This window comes from Typha latifolia, chromosome 14 (assembly GCF_019914945.1).
Source record: "Typha latifolia isolate L0001 chromosome 14, TyphaL0001v2, whole genome shotgun sequence".
In the NCBI taxonomy this organism is placed as follows: Eukaryota; Viridiplantae; Streptophyta; class Magnoliopsida; order Poales; family Typhaceae; genus Typha; species Typha latifolia.
The window spans coordinates 8,522,643-8,542,014 of record NC_133099.1 but is presented as its reverse complement, the minus strand read 5'-3'; the positions used below and the strand labels follow the sequence as shown (position 1 = coordinate 8,542,014).

The following is a 19,372-nucleotide window of genomic DNA, read 5'->3' as shown; positions in this document are numbered from 1 at the left end:
TCTAATTGTAGAAAATAAATTAAAAAAATGAGTTCATTAAAAGAAGAGAGTCATTTTATAGCTATTTTGTAGCTATCAAACACACTCTTGATCTTGTTGTAGTTCTTTTTCTTTTTCTTTTTCTTTTTTGTGAAAGATTGATTACTAATTTGCAGTATCCATAACTAAGATACTATAACTTAATTTTTATTTAGAGAAGACTAAACAATTTAAATTAAATAATTTTTTTTGAAGAATGATTATAAAGCTTTTGATTATTTAACTAATTATAATTATAAATCACACCCAATATTTTATATATTTTGTGATTTATATCCTGTCTTTAAGAATTTTATAACCCGACCTTTTATTTTTGCTTATAATTCTCATATAGTACCAGCAAAAGAATATTATATTATAATGTACAAAAAAAATCTTAAATACCTAAATTATCTATGTCTTTTTTAGGGGATGGGTAGAGGAGATGAGAGGTGGTGGGAGTATTATAATAATGTGGTCCATGCTAGTTAATCAAAATAATATCAATGTGTTAAATAAAAATTATAGAAAAAAAATAGAGGTTTAGATTATAAAATCCTTAAAAATGGAGCGTGGATCAACCAATAAATAAAATATAGGATGTAATTTATAAAAATATTCATGATTATTTTACTTGATTCGCCTCTTACTTTATTATTTAAAAATTAGTGATATATAATTGTATAAAAAAGATTAAGAGATAGAAGAAGCTGTAGAAGAAAAAGAAAAAGGAAAAACAACATCAGAAAAGGAGAAGAAAAAATTAACAAAAGAGTACATATCATTTTTTTTTTATATTAGAGTGTTATGTCTGCATTTAATGAGATTTTAAATGACAAAATAGTAAATTTGAAGAGAAAAAATAGAAAATACCTCGTATGTGTGCAAAGGAAACTAAAAACAGACTTGAGTGACAAAATCGAAAATAAAATATGTTTTTAGTGCAAATTTTCAAAATAAAAAGAAAAGAAGAGAAAATTTTTGGCAATTTGAATTAAAATAGATATTATATGTGGGTCCAAATCGAAATTTGATACCCACCTCCTCCCCGCCATTGGAGTAAGCCAAAAGGTCGGGGAGGCCATTAAGGTCTACCTCTTCTCTAACTCCAACCCCAACCCCATTGTTGCCATTCTCTTTAGTGAGACCCATGTCGGCTTGCGGCCCTTGTCTTTCATGGCTATGTTCTCGTCCCGCAAGCCTAATCTTAGGGTCAAGCTAGACCAAATCGTTCCCGAGGTAAACCTATACTAAGAGCATTTTAGGCATTTTAAATATTTTAGAAATAAAATATTTCTAATTAATAAAGGTGTTAGTTTAAATCTAACTCAGAATATTTTCTGCACATATTTATTAAATTATAGGATTCGATTTATAAATAGTCAGTATATAAGGTGTAATTCACAATTTCGTTAAAAGAAAAGTTGCTATATGCAAATTTCTCTATGAAAATATTATTTTCATTAGAGTACCTCCCATTTGATCCATCGTAATATACACTTAAACGCATCTAATAAATATACCGTACAACTCCCTCTTTTAAGCCAAAGGCAAATTGGGAAGAAAAATAAATTAAATAAGCTTTTTATTCAAAGAAAACATTGAATAATACTTAGTTTTCCACTTTAGCATATAAAACTGAGATTTTCTATAATTGATATATATAATTTTATAATAAAGTGTATACAATTTACTTATGTGATAAATTAAAAAAAAATAATTTAAATACAATTAATTACAGAAAGCCCCAAGTGGGCCTCTTTTCTGAAAACGAAAATATAGTGGATTTTATTTGCAAATTAGCGCATAACTACGTAGAAAAATCCCTTCTTCCTCCTCCGGAAGGAAGGGATAAAATCCCACCTCGAAATCCACCGTTCTGCTACCCCGCGGGGCATCTTCCTCCCCATCTATCTATCGGAGCAATGGCGGCCGCCCACCTCGAGCTCCGCCACTGCGCCACCCCTCTCCTGTCCTTCCCTCCACTCCCCCTTTCCCCGTCCTCCAACCCCAGCCTCCTCCTCCCCCCCCGCCGCCGCCCTCCTCCTCTTCCTCCTCTCCGTCTCATCCTCCGCCGCTCCTCCCTCTCCGCCGCCGCCTTCATCCCTTCCTCCGCCGCCGCCTCCGATCCCGACAAGCTCCTCGAGGTACCCTCTTCGTTGCCGTTGGAGCCCACCCTTCCCCCTTCTTTGCTCTCTAATGAGGTGGCAGTGGCCGAGCAGAAGAAAAAAGGGAGTCAGCTGAGGAAAAGGGTCATCTTTGGCCTCGGGATCGGTTTTGGGGCCGGAGGAGCCGTGCTGGCCGGGGGATGGGTGTTCACTTTATTGATCGCTGCCGCGGTGCTCGCGGCGGCTCGGGAGTACTTTGAATTGGTCAGGAGTAGGGGGATATCGGAAGGGATGACGCCGCCGCCTAGATATGTGTCTAGGGTTTGCTCAGTCATCTGTGCTCTCATGCCCATACTCACACTGTAAGGCTCTTTCTTTCTCTTGGTATAGTTAGAAGAATGCATGAGAGCTTTGTTTGTTATCATCTTGAAGTTTTGAGATGTGGTAATTTGTGTGCAAGTGGTGCAATTGGAGAAAGAGCTCGGTAGAACTACTATATATAAAAAGTAAAGAAGACATGTAGATTGTGATAGAACCATTAGCCATATTATGAAACCCTGGGATATGATAATTGAACAGAGGTTAATGTGCGAAACAAGAGTTCTGACAATTACTTGGTTTCAAGATAGGCTACTCTTGTTTGTTTCTTTGTTGCTATAAAAGGATCAAACATTGCACTAGTATAAATATGAATAAATTTATATAGGTTGACATATCTCTTCAATGGTGTGCACCATCCTCATGCTAGTCTAAGGTTTTTTTTTTTCCTTCAAGGAAGGACTATGGTATTTGCTTCAGAACATTTGACATAAGTTTGTCATACATTCAAACTTTATCATATTGATCATATGCGAAGAATGTTTATCTGCAAACAATTCCTTTGAAGGGTTTCTTTATGAGATGATTAGGCATACTTTGAATGGTGCTAAGGATTTGCAGATAAGATTCTTTTATAAGTTTGTTTATTTCAGACTTGGTAACATGCCTACATTGCTTAGAACTATTCCTTTCCTATATATTGGGTGTATCTTTTAGTGCATTTGTAGGTCCCACTTCTTTGGAGGGGAGAACCTTCATTCAGAAGAAATAATAAAGTAATCTAGATCATTTTCTTTAGATTATTGACTAACCTGAAATTATCCTAAGAATGACTTTCTTTTTTTATAATTACTATATGATTTTAATAGCACTGTTCATTTATATTCTACATTTAAGTATTGTTGGAATTTTATTCCAATTCTTTTCTCATGAATGACCAGGTATTTTGGTCACATTGATGTTTCTGTTACATCCTCCACTTTTCTCGTTGCAATAGCATTGATTTTACAAAGAGGGAATCCCCGTTTTGCGCAACTTAGTAGTGCAGTGTTTGGACTGTTCTACTGTGGCTATCTTCCTTGTTTCTGGGTTAAGCTCCGTTGTGGATTGGCTGCTCCTGCATTGAACACCAGTACGCCTTGTATTTTCTTTCATCAAGTTCTGTTTCAGTTGGACACATTTAAATACAATTTTCTTTGTCCCAACTATCATTCTTTTTTGGTCAAGTGGCTCAAGTTAAGGTTTTTATGATTTAGAATTATCAGCAGCTGCTTTCATGGCAAGGAAAATAACTTTGATATTGAATAATTATACATAAAAGTTACTCAGATAAATATATATAATCAACTTATCATCATTTTTATCATAATCATTCAACCAAACAGTCCAAACCTCTCTAGATAAAGGATCAACCATAGGCCCATATCAAAACTTGAGGATGGAAACACTTGAAAAGGTTAATAGTTTTTTATGACCAGTTATTCTGGACATCTATTGTTTGGAAGTTGGCACTGAGTTCCTTCTAGAAAAATCAGACAAGAGGGTTACTTTCCATGAAAGCTATTAGGGAAATAGCCAAAGCCCTATTTGCTTTGAGATTAAGGGAAAATCTAGAATAACTATTTTAGATTCTTACTCCTAAAGTTGTACTTCTAATCTAGAATATAGTATTTGAATATTTACTTAAAATCTAGAATAGAGGAGTAATAATTATCTTTGATGTGACATAAAATTAATGTAAGAGTACATATAAGAGTGAAAATTGATTCAAATATCCTTGATTTAACATTTAAATTCAAATTAAGTGTTCTCATTTCTTGTAGGCTACGAAGCATGGAAACTTTGTTTACCTCTTCCTACTAGTATCCAATGTGTATCAAATACCGATACAACCCGATATGTATTAGATATAGTTAAAGAAATATTCGAATTTAAAAAATAATTTTTGACTTTTTTATGCGGCTCTAATAAAGTAGGATACAACACTGATATGTTTTTAAGTTGTCTTGGGTTTTAGTGAGTCGAATTTAAAGCTTCCACCTGTTAACCCATTTTACTACCCATTAAGGGTTAACTAGAAATAAAGAAATGGGAATTACATTTTACCCGTTTGTGGTTAGACATAAATTCGCTTCACCTCCACTATAATTTTATTTGTGTCATTTTACCCCCTTGTAATTATATTTAAACTAAAAAGATTAATTTTTTCATCATATTTTAATTTTGATTAAATTAAAGGTCGAATTTGAAAATCCTCATTAGAAATAAAATTGTAGAAGATTGAATAAGCTTTTCGATACATCTAAAATAATGCCAATCAGATTTCAGATGATAAAGATATGATAAAAACATTCAACTGTTTAAAATATTTGTCATATCTTTGTTATTTGAAATCCGATTAATATTATTTTAAATGCATTAGAAAGTTTATCAAATTCCTTACAATTTTGTTTTTAATGTGGATCTTCAAACACAATCTCTAATTTGGTCAAATATGATGAAAAAAATAATGGTTTTTGTCTGAATATAGCCACAGTGGGTTAAAGTGACAAAAAAAGCTGTACGGGGGTGAAGAGAATTTAGATCTAAATACAAAGGGGTAAAATGTAATTTCCCTATAAATAAATTAAGAGGAGAAAAACCCAATCTCATGTTTTCCTTTCTCCATTACGTTAGAACCCTATCCAATCTCACGACTGTGACGGGAACTCCTCCCTCTCTCACATTCTCGCGATTGCAATAGGAACTTCTCCCTCTCTCACGTTCTCCCTGCGCTTCTCTATCATGCTGAACCACCGCTTCGACTTTGACAAGCTTGATTTGACTTGGGATTCGACTCCACTCGCTCCTGTCTTTCTCTTAGCCTTCACAAGGAAGAAAACTAATTTCCTTTTTCTTTTCTTGAAGTTGGCTGCAGCGGGAGAGATCTTTTTTTTTCTTTGAAAGCTGGAGTGGGAGAAAATTGAGGAAGACATAATATCTTTTCTCTTTGCTGTTTTCTTTTCTTCTCTTTGTAGACTATTAGTATACAATATAATATTTGGATAATGATATGCATTTTTAGAGCATTGGTATAGAATTGAACTTTTGGCTGCAGTGGGAGAAAACTAGGGTTTTTTTGTGAAATTTTGGAGCGTGATATTCACTTTTCACCGTACGTTATTTTGGTTGATAATAGATAAAAAATATATTTTTTATTAATTTATTTATTGCATATCTATGCCATATCCATATTCAATTTTGTAAAAATTTATTGTATCTTTGAATCCGTATTGCCGTATCGCCGTATCTGTATCCTTATTGCCGTATCTGTATCCATACTTCACAGCTTATAGGTATGCAATGCATACCTGAGTAAGAAGAGAATAGGTGGAAATATTGAATGAAATTTTTTGATTTGTGAAATGAGATAGGTGGGTGGTAGGAGATTGAAGAAAGAATTTTTGAAATAACTTTAGTCAAAATAAAGGTAAAATATAATTGGGCTTATGTATAGAATAATTTGAATAGTGTTTTTAATCTAGAGTGTGAATAATTTGATGTTTGCTTTCTAATCTAGAATAGTGTTTCCTAAACTAGAAGAGGAAAAAAAAGATAATCCTAAAGTAAACAAGGGCCAAGAGAATAGTCAAAAGGGAGAGAAATATGACCACAATTTGTTTTAGGGCTTTCTATTCATCCCTAAATTGAAGGCTGTCATCCTTCTATTATAATTATTTAAATCTCATGATGGAGCTAGCAACGTCCTCTCCCATATATATATATATATATATATATATATATATATATATATATAGAGAGAGAGAGAGAGAGAGAGAGAGAGAGAGAGAGAGAGAGAGAGAGAGAGAGAGAGAGAGAGAGGGCAACACTTTAAATGACCGTAAGGCTTTTCCTTTGCATCCAAGAGGTTAAGGGTTCAATATTGAAATAGCCTCTTCGGAAACGAGGGTAAGACCCTTGTACATCTCCTCTCCTAAACCTTGCGTAACTTGTAGCCTTCTACATTGGGACACCCTTTTTATACATTCATATGTATGAGTGTTTGTTTGCATGTGCATGTGCACGGTTTATTTTGTAGTGGGGCCTAGTAGCTAGGATGTGGGTAATGGTGAGGAGGTTTAGGGAGAGGGTGGCGGCAGGTTTTGGTGGAGAAGTTAGGAATAAGGTTTAAGGATTGCATACCGTTATAGCACACATAAGGGAAGATCTAGGTCGGTGGTGGAATCTAGACCTTAGTGGAGTTCAAGATGTGAATGAGTTATGGAGGGTGGTTCAGAGGGTGGCTAAGGTATTCTAGGGTGAGTGAGGGGTGGTGGAATGAAGATGAGGGATCAAGGATGAATTTGGAGGCAGCGGTGGTGGTGTGTGGGTGGCTGGTGGCAGATTCTATGGCAGACCTTTCGAGTGATGTTCTGGAAGATTTGCCAATTGAAACTTTGTAAAATTTTGATATATTGAAGCCTGGAAGGGAACTTTCCAATGAATCCAACATCTTGATGTTTGGCTGGGTAGATAGAGAGTTATGATAAAAATGGTAATTAAAGGTTAGGGAGCGGGATGGATGGGTTGACTGGAAGATGGTGAAATTGGCCAAAATGTGGATAACTCCTGGCAGTGGCTGAATTTGCTAAGAAAGAGAAGATGAGGGAGAAGATGGTTGGTGCCTAAGGAGGAGGGAAGGTTTGATAGAGCAAAGGATGGAGGAACTGGCGGCCAATAATGGCTTGTGCCTGTGGTTGAAGAGGGGGGTGGGGGGTGGGTGGAGGAACTTGATCAATTCATCAGAACATTCTTAATCCAGATTGTATTCCACAATTTATATTAAGTCCATTAATAAACTGACTCGATTAATGTAAGTAAAAAATAAATTAAACTAAGTGTTGAAATTAACCCTCTAACTAGATAAGTGACTCAAGCCATAAGCCTAATATCTCATGTCTCATGCCATTAGTCTAATGTCCACGAGGTGGTCTGTCTAATTTGGATCACATCAACACACCTCATGCCAACCGGAGAACAATAGTCGACACGGTCGTCATTGTATGTATTTATGTGTGGGCTAGTTTTAATTATATCTTTGTGGGATATATAGAGAAACAAGTTCACTGTACCAGTCTACTTTGTATTTCTAGCTTTATTTATTTATTCTTTGATAATATACCTTTCCTTCAAAATGCGGTGCATGTCTGAAAATATGTTTTCTTCTTTGAACTTACCTATGTATTGATTTTCTTATCTTCTTATATTAGAATTTTAATGTGTCAACCTTACATATTTAACATTGCATCCTAGCAGAATTAGCGCACTGTTGGCCAGTTGTTCTTGGTGGACCGGCTCATTGGACTGTTGGATTAGTTGCGACCTTTATATCTATTAGTAGCATAATTGCTGCAGACACATTTGCTTTTCTAGGAGGAAAGGTACACTTTTGATGTTTTTTGATAAATTAGATTATTTCCATGCCTTTGCACATTTATTTTTTAGGTGCTTATAAAAGTATTTGAAAGTAGTATTATGTTGGTATATCTTAGTATCTTACTCTTTGAATTCTTATTTTTTGCGGTTATCAAATTTTTCCACCCTTTCTGATGATTGTATTGGTGTATAATAATGTTTTCAAAATTAGTTTTGGTGGCCGCCTTGGCTAGGGCTGACTCTCAATATTTCTCTCAATCACAATCTCACTCACTTTCCCGCACCGGGGGCCACCTTCTCTCTCTCTCTCTCTCCCATCTACAATATTGTTACTCTCCCACTCTCACTCTTCCCTATTTTATTCTCACTCTTGGACTCCCCACCGACTACCACCTGCAACCTTCCTCTCACTCTCTCTCGGTTCTTTTAGTCTTTCGCTCTCTCTATTTAGTAGATTACCGCTAAATTGCTGATGTCTTTTTACTTTTTAGTAGTGTGTTAAACTGTTATTTGAAGGTGGAATGGTGTTCAGACTGTTTTTGAATCATGTGTTTGTGAATTGTGAATCATGCTTATGATTTATGACTATATCATATATACGAATATGCTAATGATTATTTATTGTTATGATTGTGAATTGTGATAATGTTATTTTGTATTTTGGTATAGTGCACCATTAATTTTTTTTTATATTTATATATATTATATATTATATCTTATATATCATATATTATTTGTTATTTTTTTATATATTAAAAAAGTCTAAGACTGCGTTGGCACCCATACCGCCTAGGCTCTATATGGGGTGACCGCCCACATACCACGACCACCTTTCAAGACATTGATGTATAAATTGTTCCAAAAAATTCATAGCGGCTGCTATGGTGGATTTGCCTTTCCACAACCATGCTATTAGTATAGCGATGGGAAATAGCGGATTAGAACATGGCGAGCTACAACAGTCACAATGGCAGGTGATGACCTATTATACAATATTTGAGCTTACTAACTCGAACCATGGTTTGCCGGATCGGCCGAACCCGATCCCGATCCATGACTGATCCGAACTCTCTCTCTCTCTCTCTCTTACTTATTCTTCTCTCTCTTTTATTCTCATTCTTTTTTTCACTTTTTTTTTTCTCTTTACCATATAACCATTGTTTCTCTTACAGAGAGATCTAGCTCTGGCGAACTCTGATATATAAATTTTTAATATATATTTTTTTATTTTTCTTAGTTTTTTTATTTCTTCCACTCTCCCTTTTTCTTCTCTTTTCTTCTTCTTCTTCTTCTTCTTTTCTTCTTCTTCTCTGTACCATGGTTTTTCTTTCTTTTGTTTGATTTTCTTTTACTCACTCTCTTTCTAATCTCTTCTTCTTTTTAATTTTTATTGCACCATAGTTTTTCTTTCTTTATTTTCTTATTTTTAGTAAACTTTTTTCTAAATTTTTAGAAGTTTGTCTGCATTTATAAATAATATTTAGAATTTTATGTAATTAAAAAGTCCGATCTGATCTAGACGACCGATACGGCCGATCTGGCCAATACGTATCGTTTTTTCGGTAGGTCGATCTCAATTTTTCGAACCTTGATCCAAAATAACTTGTATCTTATAATTCAGTTGAAGAATAATACGAAGGTTCATAATATAGCTCTTCTCATGGCTCCATTACAATGCAATGACTAATATAAAAGGTTCCTGCTGCACTTCTCACTCCAATACTTCTAGGCTTATATTGACAATGATCAAATAGTTGAAGAATCTAAGAAGCATATAATGAACTAATTTAATTATTCTTTAGATTAAATTATTTAGGCACTATATATTAGGAAATCTTACTTTCATTTTCATTGATGCTATCTCAAACTCTTGACTCTTTTGATATTCTTCTTGATATATGTAACTATACTTCTTTTTTTTTGGTGTGACTCCTTTATTCTTCTCTTTTGCTTGTATTCGATGTGATGTATTATTAATTACATAGTTATGGTCTTGTTTTATGGAATGTCGATAGTTTATAAAAATTAAATTAGAAAAATTTCTTGAGGCTCACTTTGCACCCACTATCGGCTAGGCGCTGTGAAACCTCTCAATCACCATGTATTCGCTGAATGACTTTTAGAACATTGAGAACTATAGATTATTTTAATGAAAAATGTTAAGTAATCATTAGGTTTAGGAGCTAAATTGGGGAAATTGTTTGTCTACTTTGACAAGAAAATCCATGTATCATTGCCCAAAATTAAGAAGATGGAATATATCTTTTTGAGAGAAGAAAAAAATTTGCCTGTGATCTCAATAAATACATAGTTCCTCTTCATAGATCTTGGAAAGAAACTTGCATGCAGATTTGGTTGGTTCCGCTTGAGAGGCATTGTAAGCATATCAGAGGGATGCAAATGCAGCAAGCACGATGATGGCATAAAAGCATTATCAAGAGCAAGTATACTGAAACTAAGGGTTAGTGATGCTGTTATAAGGTTATAACTAAACAATAGTACCCCTTAGTTGTCGCCAGCTACCTGGGTCTCTCTCAGTTAGTAATTCATGTAGTCACTAGTGCCTATTAGACCTCTTTATTGCATTTATCTTAAGTCACTTAAGTTAGGAAATAATAGTATGAAAAGAATTTTCTGTAGATCAGATCAAACTAGTGTTTATGCAGGGGGCTATCTTTTGCGCAGTTTTTAGGGAGCAACAGGAATATGTTTCTACCTGCCAGGAGAACTTGATGACCTTTAGTATATCTTTGTGTGTCTAAATGTCATTGTTAGTTCTTTCGTATGCAGTTCTTTTATGGGGCTGTATATTCTCATATCGTGTAGATATCTGGAGAGGATTTGCTCTATCTAAGCTTATTGAGTACATTCTTGACTTTCAAGGGTTGCTGGCTGTGTAACATCACTTAAAATTCAAAAGGAGAATATCTCTCAGTTCTTATTTGTTGCAACTGTTTGTTGTATTGAGTCTTGAATTATATGGTTAATCTGATAACATTTCTAGTTTCTACTCTTTATTTCTTTTCAATCCAGGCATTTGGTAGCACACCTTTGACTAACATTAGTCCAAAGAAGACCTTGGAGGGAGCTTTTGCTGGTTTAACTGGCTGTATAATAGTCACAGTGCTACTAGCAAAGGTTCTTTGTTGGCCTACATCCTTAATAAGGTACTCACCAAGAAACAGACTCAATGTTTTGATGCCATCAAGTTTCTGATTGATTAGATTGTTCGTGAACTTTGCTTATTCTTCTTTTATTTTCATTCTTTACTATTAACTTTGGTCTCAAACTTTTCATTTCTTGAAAGTGTTTATCATTTACTTACTGCTTCTATCATGATGAGCACTTCTACTGCAACTGTTTGAGATGTTTTCCCTTTTTTGGTGACATTGAAATTTTTGTGTCTTCTTCATTGTTATCAATGTTGATGTGAAAAAAAAATGAGAAAATTCTCACATGAAAAAGAAGCACAATAGGCATTAGAAGAGTTAATTCATCTCTTTATTCATCAACTAAATCCAATTCAAATAGTTTTCCTGTAATTTAGAGGCTTCCATGTAAAGATCCAATCCTTGTAAGGGAGACTTCTACATGTTCAGTTGAAACAATTGGGAATCTAAATTGGAATGAATTATGGCATAGAATGTGAATTTGTCCAAGATAGGAAAGAAATAAGTGTCCAAAGTGGAAACAGCATATCCTATTAATTTGGATAACCACCAAAGTGGATGATTATTATTATCATAAGACACTGAGAATCTATTAAATTCTGCTAATTTCCTATCTAAGGGTTGATATTCAACATTGACAACACCCATATCTAGTCTAACTTAGTTTGCTAGCTCAAAGACTAATTAATTAGTAGATACCTATGCATACAGTCATTAAATAAGTGCTAATATATAGCTTTAAAAGAATAGTAGCATTATCCTAAATAATTTGTTTGTCTTCTGTATTATGAAATGATTTTATTGAATCTTCTATCAATAAGCATTTTTAATCTTGAATAGCAAGTCAATCTTATGCTTGTTTGCCGGTAGTTCAAGAAAAGCTGTTTCAAGAATGATGGTTTGGTGACAATTACTCATAAAAGTTTTGTCACTTCTTCATAGGGTCTTCTTAATGTAGAAATGTTTTCTAGCTGACCTCATACTGTTTTGGAAAGGTTTGTATGAGATAACTTGTAGCTCATGCAAGTAACTTGGTCAGTATGATCTAAAATATGTGAATTTATTGAATTTGATGAGCATCCTCTCAATCAGCAACTACCTTCACAGTATGATTTCTAAATTACAGGAAAATAAAAGATCTTGCTGAGTTCACAAACCCACGCATTGTATGGAAAGTGTTGTACAGAATTTAATACTATACTACTATGATGCTAATGTGCAGCAACATTGTACGGTTGATCCTGATCTACACATTAAACATGAAAACAAAATCCAATAGGCTTCTCTTATTTTGAAACATAGATTATAGTTAGTGATATATTATTAAGTTATTCTTTCATTTAGGACTGTCTATTCTGTCCCTTTCCTCCCCAAGAACAAGCAACAAACAATTCAGTTGATAGCGTGCATATTTTCGTTTTTCTTTTCTTCCGAAGCGGTACCTGCGGCATGTGGATTTCTCCACCCGAATCAGGTTATCGTTCTCCACATAATGACAAACCTTTAAGGATACGTTGTATCCTTAGGAATTCAATCCTTTAGATCACAATCAAGGTGTGCATTTCTAGTCTGCCTGTTTTTTCAAGTATCTATCTGTATATATATATAAATTAAATCTATATTTATATTTTAAGGTTGTCACTTGGTGTGACTGGAAGGCTTGCCCTTACATCCAAGAGGTCATTGGTTCAAATCTTGGAAACAGCCTTAGTGCAGCAAGTCAGATTGGTGAAAAATTTATAAATAGCACCCTTCAATTTTCCTTTTTTTATTGTTTACACCCTGCTTTTTTGGACACTCATAGTTGGATTTCATGCCTTTCACTTTTATTACCTCGATGCACCTTGAACTTTGACCTAACATTCACTAACTTAATGGCATAGGAAAAAGCATATTTGTATTTTCAAACAACTTAAGCTTAAATTCCCTAACTATCATTGTCCTTATATATTAGACCCTAGGGTAGAGCAATATAGTTTGGTGTTGGTGGGGCATAAAGGTATTTCAGTAATTTCACAAGTGTAGTATAGTAATTATTCATTAGGCAGATTAACAAGAAGATGTTTTTGAGGCACTGAAAAGAAAAAGTCAGAGGTTAGACTATGAAGGTCCAAAAATTATGGTGTACACATTAATGAAAGCTTAATGCAGCTATAATACATTAATACACGGTATAAGCTAAAAAGTTATGCCTAGCTTAACTTAAGCTTAGATAACATGAATCATTATATAGCCATCGAATGAGACCTTGTAAGCATAATATTATAAAGGTATAAGTATAAATAATCAGAAATTTTGGACCTTATTTCATGTTGGTTTAGGTAGTCCCAAACTGACATTTTGAAATATTCCAATTCCAAAGGCTATGATCTCTAGAAACTTCCGAGTGAAGACCTTTTGAAAAAACCCCTAGACACAAGTATGTATCTAAATACTAGGCAATGATATCACTCGTTCGCTTAAGTAAAAGTCCGTAGAAATATTAAGAACGAAAGCAGAGATGAACGCCAAGATTTTAACGTGGAAAAACCCAAACGGGAAAAAACCACGGATCCAAACTCGAATCAAAACCAATCAATAAAATAGTAGCAGTTACAAGATTAACTCTCAAAACAACCCGTCGATCCAAACGACTTTGTTCCTCTCAGTCTTGCTCGCTAGAACCCACGATTCACCGCTTCTCGTGATTGAAGTCCAATCTCAGTAACCCTCGAGATTGATCTTTCGTCTAGATAGCCCTTAAGACGAAAGATTAAGATTTGTAGATTAGTGGAACCTTGTTAGTTGAAAAACCGATGTAGCCTCAAGAAGTCTCCTTCAATAATGCTTCTTCAACTACACTAGAGATAGGGTTTCACAATCCTTATATATCATCTCCAAGATAGAGCCAAATCCCAATCTTATCCATACTCACGAAAGTACAAGATAGAGTCAAATCCTAATCTTATCCGTACTCACGAAAGTACAAGATATAGCCAAATCTAAATCTTATCCGTACTCACGATCTTCAAGATATAGCAAAATCCAAATCTTATCCATACTCACGATCTTCAAGCACGATCTTCAAGATAGAGCCAAATCCAAATCTTATCCGTACTCACGATCTTCAAGATAGAGCCAAATCCGAGTCTTATCCGTACTCACGAAAGTCCAATATTCTTAAACTTTGTTGGTGCGTTCGAACGGGCTCGAGTGCGTTCGAACGCGACAGCTTGAATTCTTCAGGTTGCGTTCGAACGCGTTTGTGAACGCAGCTCTCGGTCTGTGTGAACGCAGTACCCGCGTTCGAACACATTTGTGAACGCTGCTCTCTGTCTGTGTGAACGCAGATTTCGCGTTCGAACGCGTTTGTGAACGCGGCTCTCTGTCTGTGTGAACGCAGATTTCGCATTCGAACTCGTTTGTGAACGCACCGTGTTCGAACGCGTTTGTGAACGCGGTGTGAACTCGAAGGCATTTCTCGAATAATCTTGCAATTCTTCAAACCAGAGATATTCTAGACTTGTGTAAAGCTCATATACATGAAAAAATATACTTAGAATATTTTGTACACAATTGCCAACAAATAAAAACCTAACACCTTTCATATATGCCTATTGATCTTTTCTGGTAATTCTGGTGTTTAGTTTTTGATTTTTCAACCTATATCCCTATATCTGGTTTACTTTCTGTGTATAGTATAATTTTGCCCATATATATTTGCTTATACTATTTCATTTTAGAACGTATTCTATCACACTCTGTCTTTACACTTGTTACTCGAATGTTACTCGTTCTACTTTATGATTTTAAGCAGCTTCAACATAATTCTTGTCTACATAACATTCTTATTGATTTGAGTATACAATTAATCTTTTATAAGCATGAGTATCAGAAACTTACACAACAACTTGGTTTATTGCCTAACCATGCCATCGACATCAGTGCTACAGCTTTTGGAGTTCTAAATTTTGTGGGTTCTTTGTTTGGGGACCTTATTGAATCTATGATCAAACGTGATGCTGGTGTGAAAGATTCTGGGTCTCTCATTCCTGGACATGGTAAATATTATCTTCTAGCAAGTCTTCAATATTTATTCTATTGGTTGCTGTAAATATGTGAATTTCTTTCCTAGAAAATTTGATTTTTGTTGAACTTCATTTACCAGCAACAGGAAACTTAAGTTGCTGCATTTTATCATTCACAATATTAGAAAATGAAATAACTATTGACCTTATGAGGCTTCTAGACTTGTAAGATTGTTGGTGATGCATAATGGATGGTTTAAAGAATTTTTATCATTTCATTGAAGGAGCACTGACAGAACAGGTTATATATGAGAATTAGGAGCATTATGAGGTGGTGGCCATGTGGTAGATTATGTTGAGGCCTTTGATTGAAGGAAAGAACAGAGGAAGTTAGCTGCAGAGATTTAGATGTTAGGTGGGGAAGGCAGTTCTACTTTGTGGCTAGGCGGAGAGGAAAAGAGGTTACATGTGGCAAAAGTGTCTTTTAGATGTTCTAAATTTGTTGGTAGTGTCTTCTATATATTATTTAATATTTTTTATAAGATCATGAACAGTTGGTTTTTCCCAATCTAGATTTACATGGGGCTGATCCAGGTCTCTCTTCTAACTAGAAATCTGATTGATTAGCTTACTGGACAACTGATTGTTGTGCCAGCAAACAGGACCCCTGCTGGTCAGCATATTCTGGATTGAAAAGCCTGATATTTCACTTGTTCCTTAATTGAGAATTATTTGTTTCGGTGTCTAGCTTTCTGTTGGGCTCACATCCTTCTGGGCTGAAGAGCTATATTTTATGTCCTAGATGACTATTTTTTTCTGAAGATATTGATTCTGGTGAAAAAAATATCAACCAAAAATCATTACCTTCAAGTGCAGTTTGGGTCATTGCTTTATCATCTATGCATCAAACTCATGCTTATAGCTTGTGTAAATTATAGGTAGTAAAATCTTTGTCGACTTTAGCTCCTAATTTTACACAAGGGATTGAGAGTAATCTTTGCCCTTTCTTGTTCAACAATCAGATACCTATTTAGATGGTGGGCTGGTGACTGTACCTTAGATACCATATAAGTAATAAGATGATCTTGGTGTGTATCGATGACTCAATTGTTGAAATTTGATTGACTCATATTCTTCTGGAGAGAAGTCAGTCAGTTTAGCTCTATTTTTCAATTTAAATGAATGTAAGGGATTAATCAAATTTTTTGTAATGGGACTTCAGATTTTATTTTTTTTATTTTTCTGCTATGCGGCATTTCCTGTGTTTATGTACTTTTATTATGAGCTGCAAGGCGCAAGACAATCAAGTACTTCAAGTTCCTTGCCCCCTTAGTTACTATCATGGATGGTCGTGCCGGCGATGTACCGGCACATGGCACGAGGGGTGCCGCACGGCACCCCTCTTAATAGTTCTGCTGTTTGCCGTTTGCCGTTTGCCGTTGACCTCGTCGTCAAGTTACCCTTTGCCGTTGCGACGGCGAAGGCGAGCAGCGATTGGCGATGGCAAATGAAGGTGAGTATATCTTTTTTTTTCTCTCTCTTACGGCACGTGCTGTGCCGTGCCGGCCGGTAGTCGGCACAGTCTGTGCCTGTGGCACGGCCATCGTTGATTACTATCACTTGCTATGCATTTCACTCACATTTAAATAGCAACTCTGATATGGATTCTTCCCTCATTTGGGTTCTTGGGATTTTGGATTATGCAAAGTTGTTGCATTTCACAATTTATGCAGTTATTGATAGACAGAAAATCATGGTATGCATTTTCGTGTAGTTGCTAAAGCATTATGTATTTCTGGTGGAGATGTACAAATCGGGCCAAATCTTGAAGAAAGTCAAAAACTGTTTATTTATGTCTCTCATTATCTCCATTAAGTTGGATCTATATCCTTCGGCCCAGAAAGTGGGAACCTTACTGATCACGTCAAAACTGTTCTGCTGAAATGTGCATTACAATAGACTGGCATCTGCCACATGGTAAATCTCTGGAGTGATGCTGAGACCTTTAAAGTAAGAAAAAATCAACAAAGAGAAGAAGAAACATTAGGGGGAGATGATGGGACATAAAGTTACACTTTCAGTTTGAGTATTTTGCTTTCTTTTCCTGCATTTGCCTGTCATTTTGTTGATAACTTGATATGCTGCCAATTATGGGGCTTCATTTTTCTCCCAAGTGTACATATAATTCTGCATCAAGATATAAATGGAATTCATACAAAATAAACCATAAAAGGTATCTCTTCAATCTACCTTAAATGGTCATCATTTTCACTTGTTGATACTTCTTCTCCCAGACATTCTCATTTGGGGTAAACAAATTGATAAATTTTCATTTCTTCCTAATTTGAACTGAAATTGCATCCTAATTTTAGAAGAATTTGCATGTTGTAATCTATTAAAAGGTAGTTTTACAAAATCTACCCTTCATTAATTTATCACTCACTTTCCTATGCCTAGTTTGTCAGACTTTTAGTTTTGTCTGTAATTTATTAGGAAATTTTTTTGTCTGTAATTTGACCTATATTTCATCCGAAATTTAGAAAATTTGGCAGAGAAGACCTATCAGTGTACATGTACACAATATTGTCATCACCAATTTCATTTATTTGAACTTTACTTACAGATGTTACAGCCTCCTTATCGGTGCCTTCTCTTGGTCACCATGACAATCCTTGATCACAATGTATTGTTTTTTTGGAAAGCAAAATTAATGCACAAATATTAATATATTGGTTTGTTTGATACATGCAGGAGGTATTCTTGATCGAGTGGACAGCTATGTTTTCACAGGGGCACTTTGTTACTCATTTGTAAAGATTGCCCTACCGCTCTTTGGTGTCTGACCTTTGTAAACATCAGGATAGTAGGTTCAGATTACCCGATCACTTGAATTCAGAGGATGAGTTACAAGCTTGCCCAAAGGGACCAGCTTTTCTATCATGGATATGCTGCATTGGTTCATGGTAGCTCAGGAGAGTATCGGAGACAAATTTGGTGTTGATCCTACCCTGATGTTTGAGTTGCACACCCACTCTTCACGTCTGATTTTTTTAGTGTATATAACACAGCTCCTGAAATTTTTTGTTTCTTTTGCTCCTCAATTTTCGTCGAATGTAAGTATGGTAGCCTGATGCAAACAGCGAGTTTACCTTCAGGAACTTGGTAGATTATTATTGTATCTTATTACCATTTTCACTTAATGATGGAATAGATGTATATGCTTCATCCTGCAGCTGGTGGCAGCACTCACCAATCTGTGTTCAGACACTGCAGTTAGGATGATGGATCTATTTAAATTGTGTTGAATATTTGTATTTGTTTAAAACCCCACCAAGGTTCAATCGTTGGCATCTATTCTTTTGCATTTGCCTCATGTCTGTGATGCCACATTGTTTGACGATACAGCTCTTACATACTATTTGGTATAGTTGTGTTTACCTTCTGTAAGTGAAAATTTCTTGTCTTAATTAAACCATCAACTGCTGGTAATGAGCAAGGTGGATAAGATGTCTCTGCCACTGGGATGATCTATAGAAACACAGGATTCCCCCATAATTTTGTAATTTATTTTTTAATTGCCCAGGATCACAGATATGAGCCTTTCCTCAACTTCATCTCACCTAACTTGATATCTTCAACAACAAAAAAATGCGATTGTCGCCCAATCACTTTGTCCCAAACTGATGCATATTGTGTCAAACAATCATTTTGATTGAGTGGCCCATGATGTTCATAACAACGAGTATTGTATAAAATTTGTTCAATAAGTACTACATGGATACGTGATTAACTTCTACAGACTTGGACAAAGCTATGATAATGTTCCACTCTAATCACAATTGTAGAACAGAAAGAAAGGCATAATCTAGTTTTGGAAGTACTCATCAATTCACCATAATGATGATTACTAGACTCAACATGCAAGGGTCACATACATATTTCAAGCAGATCAGAATTTAGTTGACCTGCATCCATTGGCAAGAAATCAAGAACAGAATAGAATATCCTGCAAAAGATTAATGGATAAGGGCATGATAAAGTCCAACGGTCGTTATGCGTATCTAACTTCAACAATCAGTTTTGCCACATTATGCAAATGATTGTTGTTGAAATGTCAACATGCGACCTGTTAGCTCAAACAAACTGTTCTCCATAGTAATACTGTGCTTGAGCCAGGAAAACAACCTCTTATAATGGAGATATGTCTACATGTATCTTGTCCTCATTAGACAACTTCAGCAGTGGTGCCACTTACTGGGATGCACTAAGATACAACTTGCTATATGATGTTAACCATTACTTTGTAATATCTGGAGAGGAATCCTTGACTCAAGGG

General features: G+C 35.3%; 1 protein-coding gene across 1 annotated transcript; it reads left to right on the top strand.

Moving 5' to 3' along the window:
- The first annotated feature begins 1,848 nt into the window (after nucleotides 1-1,848).
- LOC140801401 (phosphatidate cytidylyltransferase 4, chloroplastic-like) lies at nucleotides 1,849-18,400 on the top strand. The gene is made up of 6 exons (XM_073156505.1): nucleotides 1,849-2,488; nucleotides 3,386-3,576; nucleotides 7,740-7,864; nucleotides 10,893-11,026; nucleotides 14,954-15,069; nucleotides 17,788-18,400. Exons 1-6 carry the CDS (start codon nucleotides 1,944-1,946, stop codon nucleotides 17,877-17,879), a joined length of 1,203 nt encoding a protein of 400 aa, XP_073012606.1. The 5' UTR covers nucleotides 1,849-1,943; the 3' UTR covers nucleotides 17,880-18,400.
- Nucleotides 18,401-19,372: the final 972 nt, after the last annotated feature.

Coding starts and splice junctions, on each gene's coding strand:
- LOC140801401 (XM_073156505.1), top strand. CDS start 1,944: ATGGCGGCCGCCCACCTCGAGCTCCGCCACTGCGCCACCCCTCTCCTG. Junction 7,865..10,892: donor TTGCTTTTCTAGGAGGAAAG/GTACACTTTTGA, acceptor TTTTCAATCCAG/GCATTTGGTAGCACACCTTT. Junction 15,070..17,787: donor GTCTCTCATTCCTGGACATG/GTAAATATTATC, acceptor TGATACATGCAG/GAGGTATTCTTGATCGAGTG.